At 38.3% G+C, this 20,293-nt stretch overlaps 1 protein-coding gene across 1 annotated transcript in view; it reads left to right on the plus strand.

Annotated features, from left to right (window-relative positions):
* poe (E3 ubiquitin-protein ligase-like protein poe) overlaps positions 1–20,293 on the plus strand; it is a 797,274-nt gene that overhangs the window by 367,907 nt on the left and 409,074 nt on the right. Inside the window, exon 35 of the mRNA XM_067137373.2 lies at positions 11,748–11,882. Within this exon, the coding sequence (XP_066993474.2) occupies positions 11,748–11,882 (135 nt within the window). The remainder of the gene's footprint in view (positions 1–11,747; positions 11,883–20,293) is intronic.

Consider the following 20,293-nt stretch of genomic DNA (forward strand, 5'->3'; position numbering starts at 1 on the left):
CAATGTTTTAAGAGCGTCGGGCACTTTCCATGCCAGTACAAAGCATCTAAAAATGCAAACAGTACAGATATCCAAAAAATAATGCATTTGCACAGGGGAACCAGCATAATTTATCCTCGTCTTTGAATTGTGTGTTTTTTTTTTTTTCGTTGCGTGAGGTTATGTTCGTCAGTGATTTATCCAAGTGCATTATTTGAACATTGTAAATGCACCTTGTTGGATACATTTCGGAAATAGCTTTTCCATGGCATTGGAAAGGTTTAAACTGTGAATCGAGGTGATTGCATGTATTAATGGGTCTTAGAATACTTTGTGACGCGGCAAGTGTTTACATTTCTGAAGTACGAGAGAAGTGCCATGGCAGGAAATCGTACAAGGTTAGAGTCGTAGGAAAGTTTGATTTTAAGGGCATCGGGTCCTTTCTGTGTAAATACAAGGCATCTAAAATGCATACAGTATAGTACTCCAATGAATAAGGCACTTGCACATGGGAGCCAGCATAGATTTCTCCTCGTCTTTGAATCGTGCTTTTTTTTTTTTCGTCGCGTGAGGTTATATTTGCCAATGAGATATGCAAGTGCATTATTTGAATACTGTAAATGCACATATTTGGATAAATTTAGTAAATATTTCTTTTTTCATGGCATTTGAAAGGTCTAAACTGAATCAAGGTTAACTGCATGTAGTAACGGGCCTTAGAATATTTTGTAATGCGGCAAGGGTTGGTACTTCTGAATTGCGAATTGGCGGTTAATTCTAAATCACGTCATTCGAAGTCCGATTTTTGAGTCCCAACGACTTCGAATTAACGAGGTTTTACTGTCGTTTTCCATGGTTTCCCATTTGCATACCAGGGGCTGTACCTTAATTAAGCTTTTTCCCATCTGTGCATTGTTAAAAATCTTCAGTGTGTTGGCGTAGCGTTAAACTACTTGCAGTCTTTCAAGATATCCATCTTCTTCAAATTCTCTCTGTCTCATCCAGTGGAGTGGTTTTCCATGTAAGTTAATACTAATGCACCTTCTTTCCAAAAGTTTCTTTTTGCATTTTCTTATTTTCAGAATCTACCTTTCCTACAACCTTGCAATCTCAGATATCTTTACATTTTCCTTTTTAGCCATTCTAGTTGCTGTCTATTCATTGTCAGTACTCCTTTTTGTCCTTTGGGTTTTGCTTTCCTGTTCTGTCACTCATCAAACAGATGTAGTATCTCATAAGTTATTCGTTGACTCCTATGTGATCTTTTCATTTTTGCCTGTCCCTTCATCAGCAGCCTTACTCATCTGATTTATTGGGACCATCTGTGTTTATTTCACCCTCTTTTCTTTCCATTACACTACCATCTATGTCGATACAGTTGCTCGTTATTTTCCTGTAGATAAAACTGCAAATGTGTGCATGTTAGAGAAGAGGCATTTTTTCTGATAAAACTACAGACTGTTATCCTTTCAACAGCAGGTGGTTTATTGCTGAAGGTGAAGGAGAGGTAGATGGAAGGGGGTAACCTGTTGGAAGATGATGATATGACCAGAATGAGTCTTGCACTTACGAATGAACTAGTTGGTGGGAAATCTATTGTTTACTCAAATAATAGAAGTGGAGAGAGGAGAGATGAAAAGACAAGTTTACTTGGGGTGCTTCATTGCTTGTTTATACAGTAGAAGTCCGCTATTGCAAATACGGCATATAACGAGAACCCTGTTATAACAACAGTTTTTCTCCATCCCTTCAAAATTCCTATATTAAACTCTTTATTTTTCCTTTGGTTACAGCGGGAGTCCTAGCATCTGTTATTACGGGCGATTAAGCACGCACAAATTTTTCTGTTATCGATATTTGTGCACATAGTCATTATACTGCATGCGATCGATCATCTTCAGTATCGTTTTCTCGCTATGTCCACTAGCGAGCTCTCTTGTTGACATTCGAAGGCAATGTCTGAGTCGACCCGACGACTGCTGTTCCGTAAAGAAAAAATGAAAATGAAAGAGAACATGTTTTCCTAATAAATGCGTAAATAATGTGTCCGATAACAGTTGTTAACTCGTTAAAGATAAAGGCTGAGTAAACGATTGCTTAATTTTAATGTTAAATATTGCAATTAAGTAAGAGTGGGATACACCTCGAGATATGGCAGAGTGCGTCATTGATTACAAAGGTTAGTTCATATTTTCTTGTGTCCGTTAAATTACGGAAAGGCTATTATCATGTAAATTTATAGTGCTGGCGCTTGAATTATGTTTTCACCATACGTATAGTACAGTTAAATTAGGATAGGGGACGCAATTGTGATCTTTCTCATCAACATTTGAAGGCAGTGTTGGAGTCTATTAATAATACCCATCGACTGCTGTTCTCTAAAAAAATTCAAAATGAAAGAGGATAACACGTTTTTGCTATAAATGCGTAAAGAACGTGGCCGATAGCAATTGTTAACTCGGTAAAAATGAAGGCTGTAGTAAACTATCTCTTAATTTTAATGTTAGATAATGAAATTAAATAAGAATGTGATACACCAAGATATGGCAGTGAATATCACTGATTTCAGAGGATGGCTTATATTTTCTCATGTCTAGTGAAATTTCTGAAAGGCTAATCCCTATGTAAATTTTTAGCGAGGAGGTTAACATGTCTCTACATGCGTTTGAAATATGTTTTCGTGTTACATATACAGTTAGGTTAGGTGACGCTGTTTGAAGAAAAAACCAACATGTTTGCTTTAGAAGCCTCTGGAGTGGTACCATCCTTTTTTTTTTTTTTTTAGAATGACATTAAACATACACTTTCACGTAGAATCAGATTTTGAAAAATAACAAACAAGTAAGCCGTAATAAGCATATCATCCGCAAAAACTCAAGTTTTGAACAAACTGATTGCCATTTCATACCGATTGTAATGTGTGTGGGTTTATTTTTCCAAATTTTAAAAGAATCTGATATAACGACAAAATTTACTTGCATTAACAATTTTTCGCCGTTGTGAATTCTTGCTATAACGGACTTCTAAAGTAATTTGTCTAAAAATGAGAAACTATCCTGAATTTAACATTAGTGGAAGTGATCATTACAGCTACTCACAGAATGATTACTCAAATGAATGAATTTATGAGTAGCTTCGGAAAGTAGTGCGAGAGGCATTGTTTGAAAAAGCTTACTACAGCTATTCTTGCTTGTTGTTTTAAGGGGCCTAACATCTAGGTCATCGGCCCACATCTATTCTTGGTGTATGCAGTTTCATATTTACATGCTTTACATTATCATGTACATAATTTCCTTACTATGTTCCAAATACTGTCTTAATTTTTTTTTTTTTTTTTTCTGTTTGTTTTACGTCGCACTGACATAGATAGGTCTTATGGCTACATGTCTTAAAATTACCTGTGCATAATTTTGTAGAGTAGGGTTTGAAAACTAACCTCAATATTACTGCACTTGCAATTCCTTTAATTTTGAGTCTTAAATGTATGATTCACATGCAGATAATAGGGTATCTAGGGTATACCATAACATGTATAGTTTTCAGGTGTGCATGCAGTAAAATAATTGTTTAATGTAAATTACAAGCATTAGTTCATTAGCAAATTTTTAAGGTTGGGTACAAAGCTAGTCTCAGGGTGGAATTGAATGTGTCGTGCACACTGCTAGCATAATAGCATCTGAAGAGACCCTTCTGTAATATTTACTGTGGTTATAAATGCTTTCTGAATAAGCACCTGGAATTTAGTGGCTATCGCTTTCTGACATGACAACATACATATGCATGTTCAACAGTGGGCTCTGTTACGCTGATGGCGTGCCAGCTGGATTACAAAATATATTCATGCAACTTGCACATAACAGATGCAGCCTGACTTTAACAGCACACAACACACTCAGTTTTAATCCGTGAGTGATGCACTGATTACTATCCACTTGGCTCAAATTTTGGCAAATTTTCGGTACAGAACCATTAGTTCCAAATTAGGTGATTGAAACTCAACCAGTATGCTAACCTGTACGTCTTAAGTTTATTTTTAGTTGCTTGTGAATAACCTTCTGCAGTCACAGGAGCAACAGGAGCAACAGCCAAACTTCCTTCACTGCACAGTCTTTTATGTAACTCACATAAAGCACCACTTCCTCCAGAGAAGCTTCATCTGTCGATGCAGCCAATATTAAACTAGCATAGTTTTGTTCGTGCAGTTCGCTAATTATCCTAACCCAATTTTGAAAGAAAAATTGGATGTAAAAGCAGGGTGTTATATGTGCAAACTTCATAAAAATCCATTATTATGGGATGCCTTGTAAGTCCAAGTTCAGCCTCCATCGCCATGGGAGTCAGAAGTAGTGAAAAAGAAAATGTCCAAAATGACTGAAATTAGTGTTGAATCCACAGTTTTCTGGTTTGCTAGGCTGATTGGTGACAGCCCCAATGACAGTCAGAATTATGTACATCATATCTATAGCACAACATGTTAGAACATACTTATTTTATTTGAAAGAATCAGCAACTTCCTAGACAATATGGGCTGCAACAAGGATAAAGCTCCATGCAGAACAAAATAATCACAAACAAAAACTTTAAATTTAACACACAATAACTCTAAAACTACAAAATAGTTCATAAAATATTAACCAGTGTCACAATAAGTAAATCTACAAAAAATCACTTGACATATAATTAACAGGTAATACAAATGTGAAAAGTAAACATTGAAAAAAGTACCCGGGTAGCACATGGATCAGTTTCATTTCAAGACACGCTATCTGACTTATTTATAACAAATGCTGCAGAGCAGTATGGGTCCTCTAGCATTTAATTATAATTAACAAATTTTACATCTTTTATCAACAGTGATTACCACTAACATCCTGTACAGCAATAAGTTCCACAAAGACCAAAGATGTTATGTAGTGGATGGGTGTGGCCAGCAGAACAAGGAGAGTATGCAGCTTTGCTACAAAATGGCTATGAAAATACTTTAATACTGGTTTATGTTCGTGCTTCACACGAAAGGAGAAATTAGTAGTAGTAGTAGTAGTAGTAGTAGTAGTAGTAGTAGTAGTAGTAGTAGTAATAGGACAAAATTAGGCCTGCCTTTTATTTGTTGGAATCGCAGACAATACTCATTGCTGTCCTCACTGTAGTTATCATTGCTCACATTTAGGTCTTCATTTTCTTTGTATTCTTTCCATAAATCTTCTTTAGAGCTATCTAGTGCACATGCTATTCCTTTAAAACTCTTTTCAACAATTTCAGGAGTGATCCATCCCCAAGCACATACAATCCAGCTGCAAATGCTTGATTTGTCCAACTTTTGTTGTCTTGTGCATGTTGTTCACCATCCAGTTGGTGACTCATGAGAATTTTGTTTTTAATGTTGTCATTTAATCTTCTTATGATATTTTTAAGGACACTTTCTCTCAAAGCATTGATACTTTGTCAATATATGAATTTATCATCTAAACAGTGTTGTGTACATGAAGACGTTAGTAATATATGAAACATGTACCATTTTTAACCAATAAGTTGCCTTAAGCAACTAATGTGTTGACAAGGTGGAAAATAAAAAAAATACTTAGTTGTCAATCTGTTAAAGTGTGATACGGACCATGAAGTTGATTTTATGTAATGATAAAGATAGATACGAGAAGACAGGTACAGGACAAACGAAGCAGCTGAACAAGTGGGCAGCGGTGGGGAAGGGGGTTGTGAAGTAAGCCCAGAGCCAAGGCAACTTTCCAGTAGACTCTCGCCATGCTGGAACCAGAAAGGAATGGATTTTATCGTTATTGCCACACCATGTATTTCTAAACAGACACCGTTGCCGGATTTAGCCCAACAGTAGTGACCTCGACATTATTGCGAGGTGGACAGCAGACAATGGTATGATGGTAAACAGGATGAAAAGTCAGAATGAATGTTTTGCCAAGAGGTGAAGTCTTTTCAGTTTTACTGTGTTGATGGGGTGAATGTAATTCATGGAGACCAGTGTAAGTACTTACAAGGGAACTATCAAATGGCCATAATGAAAGAGACAATGACATTTTACTGACAGCTTGAGGGGTCCATAAGAAAGCAATGTACAGATATTTAGCTGCCATTTCAAGCTTTTGGGTCCTAAAAACAACACGAAAATGTATAATAACATTGCACGTGTTAGCTTATAGCTAGATGTGGACAGCTCTGGTGACCAGTTGGAGCGAGCGCGTTACTTTGAGTTTTCTGTATGAGGCAGTGAACACATGTTCCTTTGAGAGAGCAGTCATGAATCCAGCTAATGTTCTTGAGTATGCATTACGTTGTTTCAGTTAAAAAAAAAAAAAAAAAAAAAAAGTTTCTCTTCTTCTCCTGAAGTAACTTTGGAAGAAGGGGAGATGTGTCGACAATTGATTGAACCATGGGTGCCAACATTGTCTCAGAGTCTTGATTGGAGAGAAATATTGGTAGCAAAAGTGATAGTTGAAGCAGCAACACCTTATCAGCATTATCTGAAAGAGAAGGTAGCACACCATTATCAGGTACAAGAGGTGTTACGAATCAGAGTTTGAGCCCAGAGATCCATTGGAGCAGCACTGTAGTCACCTGACAAATCTATCTCTTCAAGCTATGCTTTCATTGCACAGAAGAAAGTGAAGTACAATTGTAGACCTTGTGTACAAGAGGAAAGCTGTACATTTATGGTAAGGAGAGCAGTTAGAAGCGGCTTTCGCAAAAGTTGTCGTATGTTAACATCACTACAACTACTGTACATGTGGAAGAAACAATTAGTACCTACGTCAGTAAGTCCTGTTGAACACAGGAAATTGATGTATTAAAAAAATATTTCCTCACTTGTCAGAAGCAGAGGGTTGAAGGGGAATATTTGCGATGAAGATCTGCAACTGTGGGTCTCAGAACTTTCAAGGGAGAATTCAGTGGGACAAAGTAATTTCATTGCATCTACTGGTTGGTTGGGTCGCTTCAAAAAGTACAGATTCAAAAGTAGAAAAATCACAAAATTTTCACCTCCTAAGTATCTGCAAGAATAGGAAGAAAATATAGTCTCAAAGAAATTTGTAGGAGCAGCTACAGAGCAAGATTTAGGCTGAATTACTCCTTCAGTATACAATACAGATCAGTTTTGAGCACGAAATGAAAGCAGAAAGGAGTCTTCATTTGTTGGTAAGAAACATACAGAAACAATTGTTCAGTCAGTTAGTGCGCTCACTTATTTGTATACAATTATGCCTTCAGTTAGTATGGCCTGTACTCTTTTCCCAAAATGATTCATTGTTCTACAGGAGGCAACTGAAACTAGCAGTTTGAGAGTTCCAAAGAAGTGTGTCATGCTGAAAATATAATTGTAGCAGCCACAAAATCAGGAAAAATGAAAGAAAAAAGGAATCAAAATATTAATTGACAGAAGCCTTCTTCCTAGTTGCTGATGACAAGTGTTTGCTACTGTTAGATTCCTGGACTACTTACAGTGATAAAAGCTATCTTGAAGTCATTGCTCCAGACAATGTCTGTCTGTTAGGTCATCAGCCCAGAGGCTGGTTGGATCCTCAAATAGCACCACCAAAGGTTATGCGGTTATAAGGAAACCGCAAAAACCAATGGCAGCACCAAAATGAGGCGTACTAGGCAAGACAAGGAGTGAGGTAGTTTGCCATTGCTTTCCTCACTGGGTTAGAAAGTGCTATTGCAGCACGACTGACCCTATGAGCAACACCTTTCATAACACTCAGATGCACTAGTCGTGCTCTGAATGTCAATACTCAGCACCACCCATACCCCAGCAGCTTCCATATTGTCACAGCCATGGATGAGACTGGGACTTTGGTGAAAGCTACACTTTAACTCTGGCCTGTGCCAAGGGATGGATACAGAAGTACTGTATCCATCAAGAAATGGCAGCAGGCAACCTCCAGACAATAATATATTAATTCTCCAGATTTCACGCAGCACTACAGGGAAAATACCACTCTTGGATTTTTTTTTTTTTTTTTTTTTTTCTTTCCTAGTTGAAGGCTTTGTTTTGCCGTTTAACAGACATTGTACTGCTTGTGAAGATTTTCAGTTTGATGTTTATCAGAAAACAGCATATTGAAAATGCAATCCTTCATTCATTTTCATTTTTCTTCCCCACGATTCATGGACAAATTGAATATTTGTGGTTTGGTTAGCAACCAATTGCACAATGGAGAGACCTCCCGAGTTGAAGTGCCTGTGAAATAATTGCCTTCAAACAACTACGGAAAGCTGTGAACAACAATATTTCTGTGAAGTGCATATTTGTTGTGCATGGCACCAAAAATATTTGTGTTTGATTAATGCACCTCATTTATGTTTCACATTGCTCCCCAATAAAGTGACGCTTGGTAGCCTGCCAGTTTGTTCTCTCTCTTTCCAACAACTGCAACTCTACTCAACTGTGCGCTGCCCCACCAGCAATATGCAAGTTTTGTCCAGTAGCTGCATTGTTAAATGGATTTTGAATCAAGATTTTGACACATTCCATTTTGAAAAAGGCAGCTAAATTTTTGTACTTTGCAGTTTTATGGTCTCCTCATTCTCAGTGAAACTGCATTGTTATTTTCAATATGACTGTATTGATAGTTTCCTTCTTAGATGAAAATAAATTTATTGGGGTAATAACATTAATAATGTAAATAAAGGTTACAAGAGCATTTTGAGGTTGTAGTAAGGGTATAAAGGAGAGGGTGTTATAGGTCTCTTATAAGGCTGCAATTAGAGTATGGTTCCATTTTTGGGGCCCACACCGGGATTACTTGATATGAGAACTGGAAAAGATCCAAAAGAAAGCAGCACAATTTATTCTGGGTGATTTCCAACAAAAGAGTAGTTTTATGAAAATGTTGTAGACTTAGGGCTGGGAAGACTTGGAGTAATGAGAAGAGCTGCTTCACTAAATGGGATGTTCCTAGCTGTCGGTGGTAAATGGCGTTGAATGACATTACTAGATGAATAATCTTGAGTGGGAATTTTAAATGTAGAAAAGATCACATTATATGAAGGTAAATTTGGAATCCAACAGGACAAATTGGGTCAAATATTAATTTGTGAGAATAGGAATTAGGAAATAAAATAATTTATCACAGGAAATATTCAATAAATTTCCAAGATCTTGGGAATCATTTAAGAAACAACTAGGTAAACAACTCGCAGGGAATTTTGCCACCTGGGCGACAGTCCTGAATACAGATCAGTGGTGATTGATTGATTGATTGATTGATTGATTGATTGATTGATTGATTTCATTCATTCATTCATTGGTGAATTTGTCAGTTTCCAAGCATTTTGTATTTTGACTCGCAAAAATTGTGTTAATATAGGCAGTAGGGTCCTATAGCTGAACAAATTCTTTTCTTAGTATCGAAAGTATGTGAAGACATTCAGTTTCTGGTGATTTTTTTTTTTTTTTTTTTCCCTTCCTTTTTCCTTACTCGCTTATCATTTCAACACCTAGTTTGCCTGGCAATGCTAACAATCCTTTACATCAGAGAATGGCTTGTTATTCTTAACTATATAGTATGTAAGATTAAACACATTCTTCAAGTGTTCAAACATATTTTTGTTTATTTTTTCGCACACACTGCCAAAGCAGTTGATTATGGTGAAGTTGCTGCCACGGTTGCAGTAGCACATTTTTAATGTTGAAGTGATGTGTCATGTTTTTATGAAGTTTTCCAGTTTGAATGAACCTTCAAATTGCTGTCTAAAGTAGAAGGAAACACCACTTCACATCTCTCAACAGTTGAGTCAAATTGAAGCCACTTAGTTTGTTTCACCATTATTCCTTAAATTTGTGATCTTTGCATGTTGCTGCTTTTGGAACGGTAATTTTTTTCTAATTCTAATATTTCATTCTTCTCCTCACATAGCTCTTACTCATTATTTGAACATGAGCCTTTCTTTTGCAATGACATGGTGAAACAATTCATCAATCAAACAAGATTGCTTCAAATCCTGTGTTTGAATATTGATGCTGCACATTTCATGGTTAATTCAGAAGCAACAAAATTTTGATAACTCTAAAACAAAAGCACAGACACACAGCATAGAATAAAGCAATCTTGTAGGTGCACTTTACTCCAGACAGAGAGCAGTGTGTGAAACTGCTTTGTGCTATTCATTGGCTGTCAAACTCTACAACCACGACAAACGTGTTCTTAACAGGAGATCACAATATGTACACATACGTTCTATAACTCGTTGATTGACATGTGGATATACAATGAATGTAAACTGGCAACACTTATAATTCAGAGGAATTAAATATATTTGATGTCTAAGGTATATTTGAAACTTTGATCTTTATAAGAAATTTATGATAGTTCGTTTTTTTTGTCCATCCAATAACATACAAATCAGAACTACTAGCAGGTAAAAATTGGGAATATTAATGTTAAAGAAGCTAGGCACCAGACTTGTATTTCTAGTTGCCATGGCGATCTGGCACCTGGGATTCTTTAAGACAATAATAAATAATAATAATAATAATAATAATAATAATAATAATAATAATAATATTGGCTTTACGTCCCACTAACTACTCTCATGGTTTTCGGAGATGCTGAGGTGCCAGAATTTTGTCCTGCAGCAGTTCTTTTACTTGCCAGTAAATCTACCGACCACGAACCTACTACGCAGGCATAGTAGGGGGGAGAGGTGATACTCCCACATGGCGCGTCCCAGGTGGCGAATAGGGGGGTCCCAACTGGCATGCCGGCAGACTTGAGGGAAATAAAATACCCCTCGCGGACCAAACACAAAACCCCCCTGTGGGTGGGGGACGCAGAGGAAGAATATACCCACGGTATCCCCTGCCTGATGTAAGAGGCGACTAAAAGGGGCAACCAAGGGATGATCCAATTAGAACCATGAGACTACTTGTAATTCGTACCATCACGCAGGGAACACCATGGGTCACATTTACTTGCGCTTAGTACCACTATGTTTGGTTCGGAATAAGTTTGTGATTAGTAGCGACAGTGTGTGAATCAGGAGGTAGGTCCTAGAGTACCTGTGATTTGTACCTCTATATGAGCGACACCATGGTTCTGCCTTACATACAGTATGCTCAGTTCCCACTATGTGAGGAATTCCACAGGATAGTACGAGTCCCTGTGGTTAATCCACTAATGCGAAGAATGCCATGCGTTTGCATTGCCTGTAAATAGCGCCGCAATGTGCGAAACACCATAGGTCTTGTGTTACATGTACGCATTACACTAGCTGTGAATAGTACTATGATGTGCGGAATACCGCGAGTCTACTACGCTACTTTTGATTAGTACCGCAACATTACACATAACATGGTTCTAGTGATAAATACCATTATAAGGGGCCGTTTACCTGATTTTTGGACCCGTTTCGACTATAAACATAATCGATTCAGCATCGTGTTATAGAAGCAGTCCCGTGGTCAGTAACACTGTTGTTTTGTGCCAGCTTTTGTGCATGTGAGTCACTGTGGGTCAGATCCACTGATCGTTTTAAATTCATATCCGTCCATCCCTTCATTCTTCGTCCTCAGCTTTGAATTCTGGTCAGTGGAGGATTTTGGAATTTTTAAGTTGTCATTTCATTTCGTCTCATTTCATACCATCAGGGGCCAGTGACCTCGATGTTAGGCCCCTTTAAACAATTATTATTATTGTTGTTATTATTATTATCTATATTATTATTATTATTATTATTATTATTATTATTATTATTATTATTATTATTATTATTATTATTATCTTCTTGTTCTTTTTCAGGAGAGCAGTTCATACCTGCTATTAATGTCTTCTGCTGGTCATATTTATAGCCAGGCCATGGACGAAGAAAGCTCTGCCAGACATGGACCTTTTTATGTTACTAATACACTTGAGGTTTATCATTCAGAGATCAAGGTGAGTGATTTTTTTTCCATTTATTCAGCAATGTTAAGTGAGCTTTGAAGTAAAGTCTCCTGGATTTTTAGGGTCACTGACTTTATGGCACATCGGTTAATGACCGTAATATTATCTAAGAAATACACCCATCACCAATATCACTACAAGTATACTGTACTTCATGATAACATGAAGTTCATTTTATTACTAGATAGGGCATCTTGCAACAGTTGTTTTTTAAAAATGTATTATATCAAGAAAATTAGTTTAAAGCGTAACTTTTTCCTGATATGGTGAAAATGCTTTAGAAATGCAGCTGTATTTTTTAAGTACCTAAATCTGGGAGCTTAACTCTTGAAATCAACTCTATGTTAGTTGTATGGTCAGCATCATCATCATCATCATCATCATCATCTCAAAGTCACACTCCAGTCGCCTGGGTGTGGCTTAGTTGTGTGGTATAGATGTAAAAATATACACTTATAGTATGAACTGATAGTAATTAATGCAGCAAAATTTTGCAGTATGTAATAGGAGAAATTTTCTTATCTTTTAAAGCAGATCCGTATCTGTAGTCTACTTTTGCTGTAATATCAAATACAAACTTCATAGAACGTTTCAGTTCTCTAGTCCAAGTGCAGTATTACGCCGCTTTTACATTCCCATATTGAAAGTTTTCCCATGGTTTACAACATTTTTGGTGGTCCCTTCAGATTTCCTGTGCTCACAGTGTATTAATATCCGTCCAATTTACGTTTTTGTCGAGACATTTTATGTTTCCTGCCATTTACGCCATGTAAGGCTGTTCAAGACGGAGGGGGGAATTGTAGTAAAATAGCATCTCGCAACTAACGTATAACACTTCAAGTAACCACAGCATGATGACCAAACCGGACAGCACACATTTTACAACACGTGGGTAAAGCTAGCCGATTACAAATATTATTGGAAGCTACGCAAACCACATGACAATTCTGACGACTGGGTTGCCTACTCAACAAATTTGCGCAAACTCCGTTTTGCAGACAACACCACACTTGTAGCCAGCAGTGTACAGGAGCTTCTCGAGATAATGGATCGTGTACAACAGGAAAAATCACAAACTTGGCATGAAATTAATTGGAACAAGACAAAACTAATGGTTTTCAACAAAGGTGCAGAGATTCAGCTGCCACAGCATCTTAACAATCTCCAAAGAGTCTCTCAGTTTGTAACAGCTACTACAGTGGTTACACAAAACATAGCACTAAACACAATAAAGGGAGGAAAGTAAGAGCAACTACACAATACCAAAAACACTACACACTCAGAGAAACATCAACTGAAACTACGCGGATCTCCGCCGATAACTTTAGTAAATATCAGTAGGGCCAACTAGATGACAATAAACTAGGAAGGTGGGAAGAGGCTGGGAACTTACCAAAGGCATGGATATGGCTTAGGTCGCAGATTCAGAAATAATCAATCGTGATCCTTAATTTTCAAAATATTATTTACCAAAGGATTTTACAAATAAATTCCGAACAATTTCCGCCATGCGGAAGGTACCTGACACATAACGATAATAAAATACAACCTGCGTGTTCGGCTGATGCACACACCAATTATTAATACATGTTCTTTGACAATAGCTTCCTACAAGTTCAAAGATTCAAACAAACTATACATCAAGTTACAAATCTAGTTGTACAATGCAAATTAGTAAGTGAGAAGAAACGTGATACAGTACACAATTACAATTTACAGTTAAGTTAAACGTACTTTTCAAAACTCAGGCGTTCATCAAATGACACGGAACTACCAGAGGCAAAACCCCAAGGTAAATATATTAAACCACAATTTACATATTTAGCGAAACAAGGAACGGGCAATGCCTCGAAAACAAACAGGCAAGCCCAGCTGAAAAGCTAAGGCATCATGAATATTTCAGTGGCAAATCTAGGTGAGGTTAGGGCAGACTCCTGTATGAAAAGCAAGCGAATATTACAGGCCCATCCCTGTAGCGAAACAACGTCAAACTTCAGACAACCAGATAGACTGCTGACAGACAGACAGACAGACAGACAGACAGACCGAGACCGACAGACCAAGACAGACGGCATGCTGCCTCGCACTCTTTATAAGGTAAACCCTAGCCTTGGAGTAGCCAATCAGAACGCATGAGCCCGCCTATCATCGCCCAGATTCACCAATCACAACTCGTACTACAGTCACGAACTTTAACATACTTTCTCAAATACACACATACTTTCTAGAATACATAACCGACAAAAGGCAACACACCCTGTTCAAAAATTTGCATCACAAATTTTTCTGGACACTTCCAGTAAACATGGAACAACTGAAATCTACTATTTACAAATACCATATGTCATCAAATATTACACTGTACAGGTTAGGTTGTTACAAATAAAACATTATCACCATACCTCATATCATACAATAAGTATTACGAAAGGTTTACAAATAAAGTCTTCAATAAACACTTTCCACTTTCCAACACATTCTACACCTGTGACTATTTTCCTTATCTTGGTTCAGTAATTGATGATAAAAGTAGCTGTGAAAAAGAAATCAAACTTCATATCATTCTAGGACGCACAGGTATGGCAAAATTAAAGATGATGTGGCAAGATAGAGCAATATGAATACGAAGAAAAGATTAGTCCATTCGCTTGTGTTCTCGATCTTCCTGTATGGATGCGAAACTTGGACCATAAAAGCTAAAGACAGGAACCGAATCAATGCCTTTAAAATGTGTTATTGGAGAAGGATGTTGTGAATACTGTGGACAGCCAGGTGAACAAATGATTCTGTCATCCAGGAAATTGGAATACAAGAAAGTTTATGCCAAGTTTTGTACCCGAGAATCCTGCAATTCTTTGGTCACATTATGAGAAGAGAGGATGACAGCCTGGAAAAATTAATTGTCTACGGAAAAGTTTCTGGCACAAGGACGGGTCGCAAAAGATGGGTTGATCAAGTACGAGAGATCATGGACTTACCATGGAGAGTTACTGTCCGGAAAACGCAAGTACGTACAGAATGGTATCAGCTTATAAAAGAAACAACAAAGTCCTTGGGTCACGATACTCAGTTACGAGTGGAACGACTGGAGAGAGAGAGAGAGAGAGAGAGAGAGAGAGAGAGAGAGAGAGAGAGCGCACGACAATTCTGACAAGCAGGTTACCTACCCAACAAATTTTTATTAACATGGATATTGTTACGAATAAAACAGCATCTGTTTTATTACTCTTATTTATTTCAGGATGACCCAATAAATACACACACAATTCTGTTCACAGTATTCAGCCATGAATGACTGCACTCATTAATTGCTGTCCATTTACAAGTATCTCTTCTTTTGACACAGCCTGTGTCCAGCCCATTGGTATTACCTGGAGATGACTATATTCCTTACTTTCAATCCTCCCAAGTCCATTCACCCCATACAGCAGCTATGGGCAGACCACTGGATTTGAACACGCTGCTACTGGCTACAGAACATGCAATGACTGTGCGTTGGTTCGACACCAGTCACGTGCATTCACACGCAGTGAACAACAGTGCTAAAGATCAGGGCAGTACATACAAAACAACCATTAGCGCTGTTCCAATTACACTCACGGTAGCTGCTTCTCTGGTTTGATTCACAACGATCTTCAGTCCACAGAAATACACATACACACACACACACACACAGTACTTTCAGATAGTACACAGTCTTCCATTCTGTATGACGCATTCAGTCCAGCTACTTCACACTCTGACACAACAACAGCCACAACTCCTCGTTCAGACCTCGATGGGACACTGACAATAGCAAACACCTCTGTTGCCTTCAGCCCAGCCACTGAACACCAACACACTGAATCTCACACTGATCCCACCATGGACCCCAAACACTGACGGCGAGTCCAACTTTGACTGATACACTGTCCACGGCTAGCCTCCCTTTTTATAGCTCGTGTGATGTGTTCGTGACATGGCTAGAGACAGAACATTCTCGTAGCATCTCCCAGAAACTCGCAGGTAAACCAGCCGATGAAAAGAATGCATGAAAAGGTGGTTGTTGTGATTGTTGTTTTAGGGGGAAGTACAACTGGGCAACTATTCTCATGGAAAGGTGGACCCTGCCCTACAGGCTGGCTGGGAGATCCTTGGTCATCTGACTCAGTAGCTCCTTCCAGGATGTACCAGAAGGGGCTACCACAGCGCTGGCACATAACAGTATGTTTTTGGGCTGGTGATCTATCCGAAATTATCGCGGACAGTTTTCCGTGGACAAAAAACTTGCATCATAAGCAGGCAACCAGTATGTCATGTGGATGGCAATGCCATTTTGGTGGACGGAAAGGCATGCTTTTGGAAAATGTTGATGTTGGACGTATTAGACTTATAAAGAGAGATGGTAAACAAAGCCAGGGCAAAAATTTGTAACGGGAAGTCATTAATTAAAATTCTGAACTTTGCAGAAGGAAGAGAAAATTATTTCATCCTCTAAGCCTAACGACACATCCATGTTTCAAGGTTTCTCTCTGTAGCTGAGAAAATACCAAACCTTTTTTAAATCAGTTTTGGAGAAGGCCTATGCATTGTAGGATTAATGCAAATTTAAAAAAAAATGATGTAAAGCCAATTTTCTTTTCTATAAATTCTCTCCGAAAATTAGGGTGCACAGATTGTTCAATGGCACATATCATTTGCGTATATATGGTATGTTTTTTATTTGTTATGATTTTATTATCTGAGTCGAGCAGTCAAAGTCATTTGCCATGATCTTCATGTTGCGTCAATTGTTTATTCTTCTTTGTTATATCTTTAGCGTTGGCGTTTGATTTTCTGAATAATAAAATAATAATGGTGGGTGGGGGGGAGAAGGAAAGGAAAACTTTCACTATCAAAGAGAAGGTTCAGATCTTGGGAAAAGTTGATTCTTTACTGCATTGGCATATGAGTTGCTGCTCTCTGTATCCACACTGAATACAATGACTAAAATTAGAGGAAGTGTATCATGTATGTTGGGTATTCAGCCCGAAGGCTGGTTTGATCCTCCACAGTTCTGCCAACAGCTGTCATAGATAGCTTAGGTGTCACTGAAGAGGCATACTAGGGAAATGAGGAGTGAGGTAGTTTCCTGTTGCTTCACTTCATTGCAAAGTGTTCAGAACATTTTGAAATAAAGCACTATTCACAATTACAGTACTCGCTCAAATTGTTTCTTGAGGAGGAGGAGGAGGAGGAGGCAGTGGAGGCCTGCTTCGTGATGTAGGGAGAATGTTGGCAGTGAAACTCCATTACTGAACTCTTCAGTTGGGTGGATGATGCTGTGATAACTGCAGAGGAAAGAAGAGAGTGAATGAGTACAGTAGAACCTCGACAATTCGAAATCGGTTAATTCAAAATCCCGCCTAATTCGAAGAAACTCTCGTTCCCGGAAACATGAGATACAGTTTTGCATGTTATTTCAATTGTTTAATTCGAAATACGGATAATTCCTAATTCGAAGTACAATGTCGGCCCCATTACCGAAATTCACACTTTTAATTCGAAACTGCCTTTACATTTTAAAACAATAGTATGTTACAGAGTAATTTCAACTCGAAATTTATCCGCTCCGCGTCATAATAGAACGCGCTTTCTAGAACGTGGAGGGGTAGCTTACCGCACTTACACTCACTTCGGTGGGTCTACAGTGCGCTTCATGATTGCTAAGTTGAATGAAATCAGAATTCAACCACCGGGTGAGTTGGCCGTGCGCGTAGAGGCGTGCGGCTGTGAGCTTGCATCCGGGAGATAGTAGGTTCGAATCCCACTATCGGCAGCCCTGAAAATGGTTTTCCGTGGTTTCCCATTTTCACACCAGGCAAATGCTGGGGCTGTACCTTAATTAAGGCCACGGCCGCTTCCTTCCAACTCCTAGGCCTTTCCTATCCCATCGTCGCCATAAGACCTATCTGTGTTGGTGCGACGTAAAGCCCTAGCAAAAAAAAAAAAAAAAAAAAAAAAAAAAAAAAAAAAAAAAAAAAAAAAGAGAATTCAACCTTTAAAGGAACGCTGTAATATCACGCAACAGGCAGTGTGCGGGAAAAAAGAATCCGCGAACACTGGCGATACCGACAGTTGACGAAAAAACGTGGCTCATATAATAAATTCGTAGGCACCGAACAATATTGTCATTGCCGGTGAAACTGCATTGCTTTATTCAGAGGTGCCAACTATTACAGATTGTCCGTAATTATTACGGATTTCACCTCACAATTACGGAGTTACGGTCAAAGGGGAAATAATTACGGAAAAGCTGACATTATCACGAAAAAATAATTTTTGACGGAAACAAAAGAAAAGGAAAAATGTTGAGTCCTTTCGAGCCTTTCTCCTAACGACTTTATTTCAGTGCTTGTGAGTTGGCAACGTTACTTATTCGATCGTGACTTCCTTTTGCTACCCATAAGCGTTGTAAAATTAATTGTGAATGAAGGAGCTCCACTACAAATCCTTCAGTAATGTTGTATTTGCTGTGTTAAGTGTACCTGACAGTTGACAGAAAGATCTGCACTGCACTGGTATCGCTTATGGTTCAGAAAACGAAAATGTCATCACAGTTGGAAGGATGCTTCAAGAAAAACTACACTGAAAAGCAGCTGCTGCGTGAGAAACAAGCTACAAGGAATGTTTTATCATAGAACCAACAGGTTGCGTGCAAATGTTATTGTGTAAAATGATATACTTTTCGATAGATTGCTAGAGGGAAGGGCAAAAGGGGTGTATCATTATCAAGAAGGAAGGCGTATGCTTTGGACTTGACTCAAAATTTTTCTTGGGGGCGGAGGGCAATTACTGATAATCCACTTCAAAGTTGGCACCTCTGTTTATTTTAATGCGAGCCCAAACGGTCTTATGGTTTTAAAGAAGAAATTGCCAGCCGGGAAATCGTACAAGTGTGAGGTATGGGGGTCATAGTAGTGCGTTGCAATGCACATGGAAGCGAGATACTTTATCCCCTCGTCATAGAAAAGTTCGATAAGCCACAATGTTTTAAGAGCGTCGGGCACTTTCCATGCCAGTACAAAGCATCTATAATAAAAATGCAAACAGTACAGAAATCCAAAAAAAATGCATTTGCACAGGGAAACCGGCATAATTTATCCTCGTCCTTGAATTGTGCGATTTTTTTTCTTTCGTTGCGTGAGGTTATGTTTGTCAGTGATTTATCTAAGTGCATTATTTAAACATTGTAAATGCACCTTCTTGGATACATTTCGGAAATAGTTTTTTCCGTGGCATTTGGAAGGTTTAAACTGTGAATCGAGGTGATTGCATGTATTAATGGATCTTACAATACTTTGTGACGCGGAAAGTGTTTACATTTTTGAAGTACGAGAAAAGTGCCATGGCAGGAAATCGCACAAGGATAGTGTCATAGAAAAGTTCGATTTTAAGGGCATCGGTTACTTTCTGTGTAAATACAAGGCATCTAAATGCATACAGTATAGTAATCCAATTAATAAAGCACTTGCACATGGGAGACAGCATAGATTTCTCCTCGTCTTTGAATCGTGCTTTTTTTCCTTTCTTTCATTGCGTGAGGTTATGTTTAGCAGTCAGATATCCGAGTGCATTATTTGAATACTGTAAATGCACGTTCTTGGATACATTTTGGAAATAGTTCTTTTTTCATGGCATTTGAAAGGTATAAACTGTGAATCAAGGTTAACTGCATGCAGTAACGGGCCTTAGAATCTTTTGTAACGCGGCAAAGGTTGGCACTTCTGAATTGCGAATTGGCGGTTAATTCGAAATCATGTAATTCGAAGTCCGATTTTTGAGTCCCAACGACTTCGAATTAACGAGGTTTAATTGTTTTTTAAATGTCTGTATTTGTATTGGGTTGAATAATATGGATCAGGAGCTAGCTGATGCAAGTCGCGCAACATTGTCGTGATAGCACAGGATGCCACGCTATGCCACTCCCCGCTCAGAATTGAGTGTACTGATTTTGTATGTACAGTAATAATGCTTCACCATTTGTTTAAAAGTAACCTCCAGCATTTAATAATTACCTTAGATTAGCCTCTGCCGTGCTGAGTGGCTCAGACGGTTAAGGCGCTGGCCTTCTGGCCCCAACTTGGCAGGTTCGATCTTGGCTCTGTCTGGTGGTATTTGAAGGTGTCCTCGAGTCGGTAGATTTACTGGCACATAAAAGAATTTCTACGGGACAAAATTCCAGCACGTCTGCGTTTCCGGAAACCGAGAAAGTAGTTGGTGGAGTGTAAAGCAAATAACATTAAAATTATCATTAATATGATTAGCCTCAAAACAGATGGTGTTAAGAGGTCATGAAAAACATTCCCCATCAGCCTTCATCATGAGTGCAGTTTAAAAAAAGTGCTTGAGAAAATTACTTCTCCGGTAAATAGTTAAGGAAG

This window comes from Anabrus simplex, chromosome 1 (assembly GCF_040414725.1).
Source record: "Anabrus simplex isolate iqAnaSimp1 chromosome 1, ASM4041472v1, whole genome shotgun sequence".
NCBI lineage: Eukaryota > Metazoa > Arthropoda > Insecta > Orthoptera > Tettigoniidae > Anabrus > Anabrus simplex.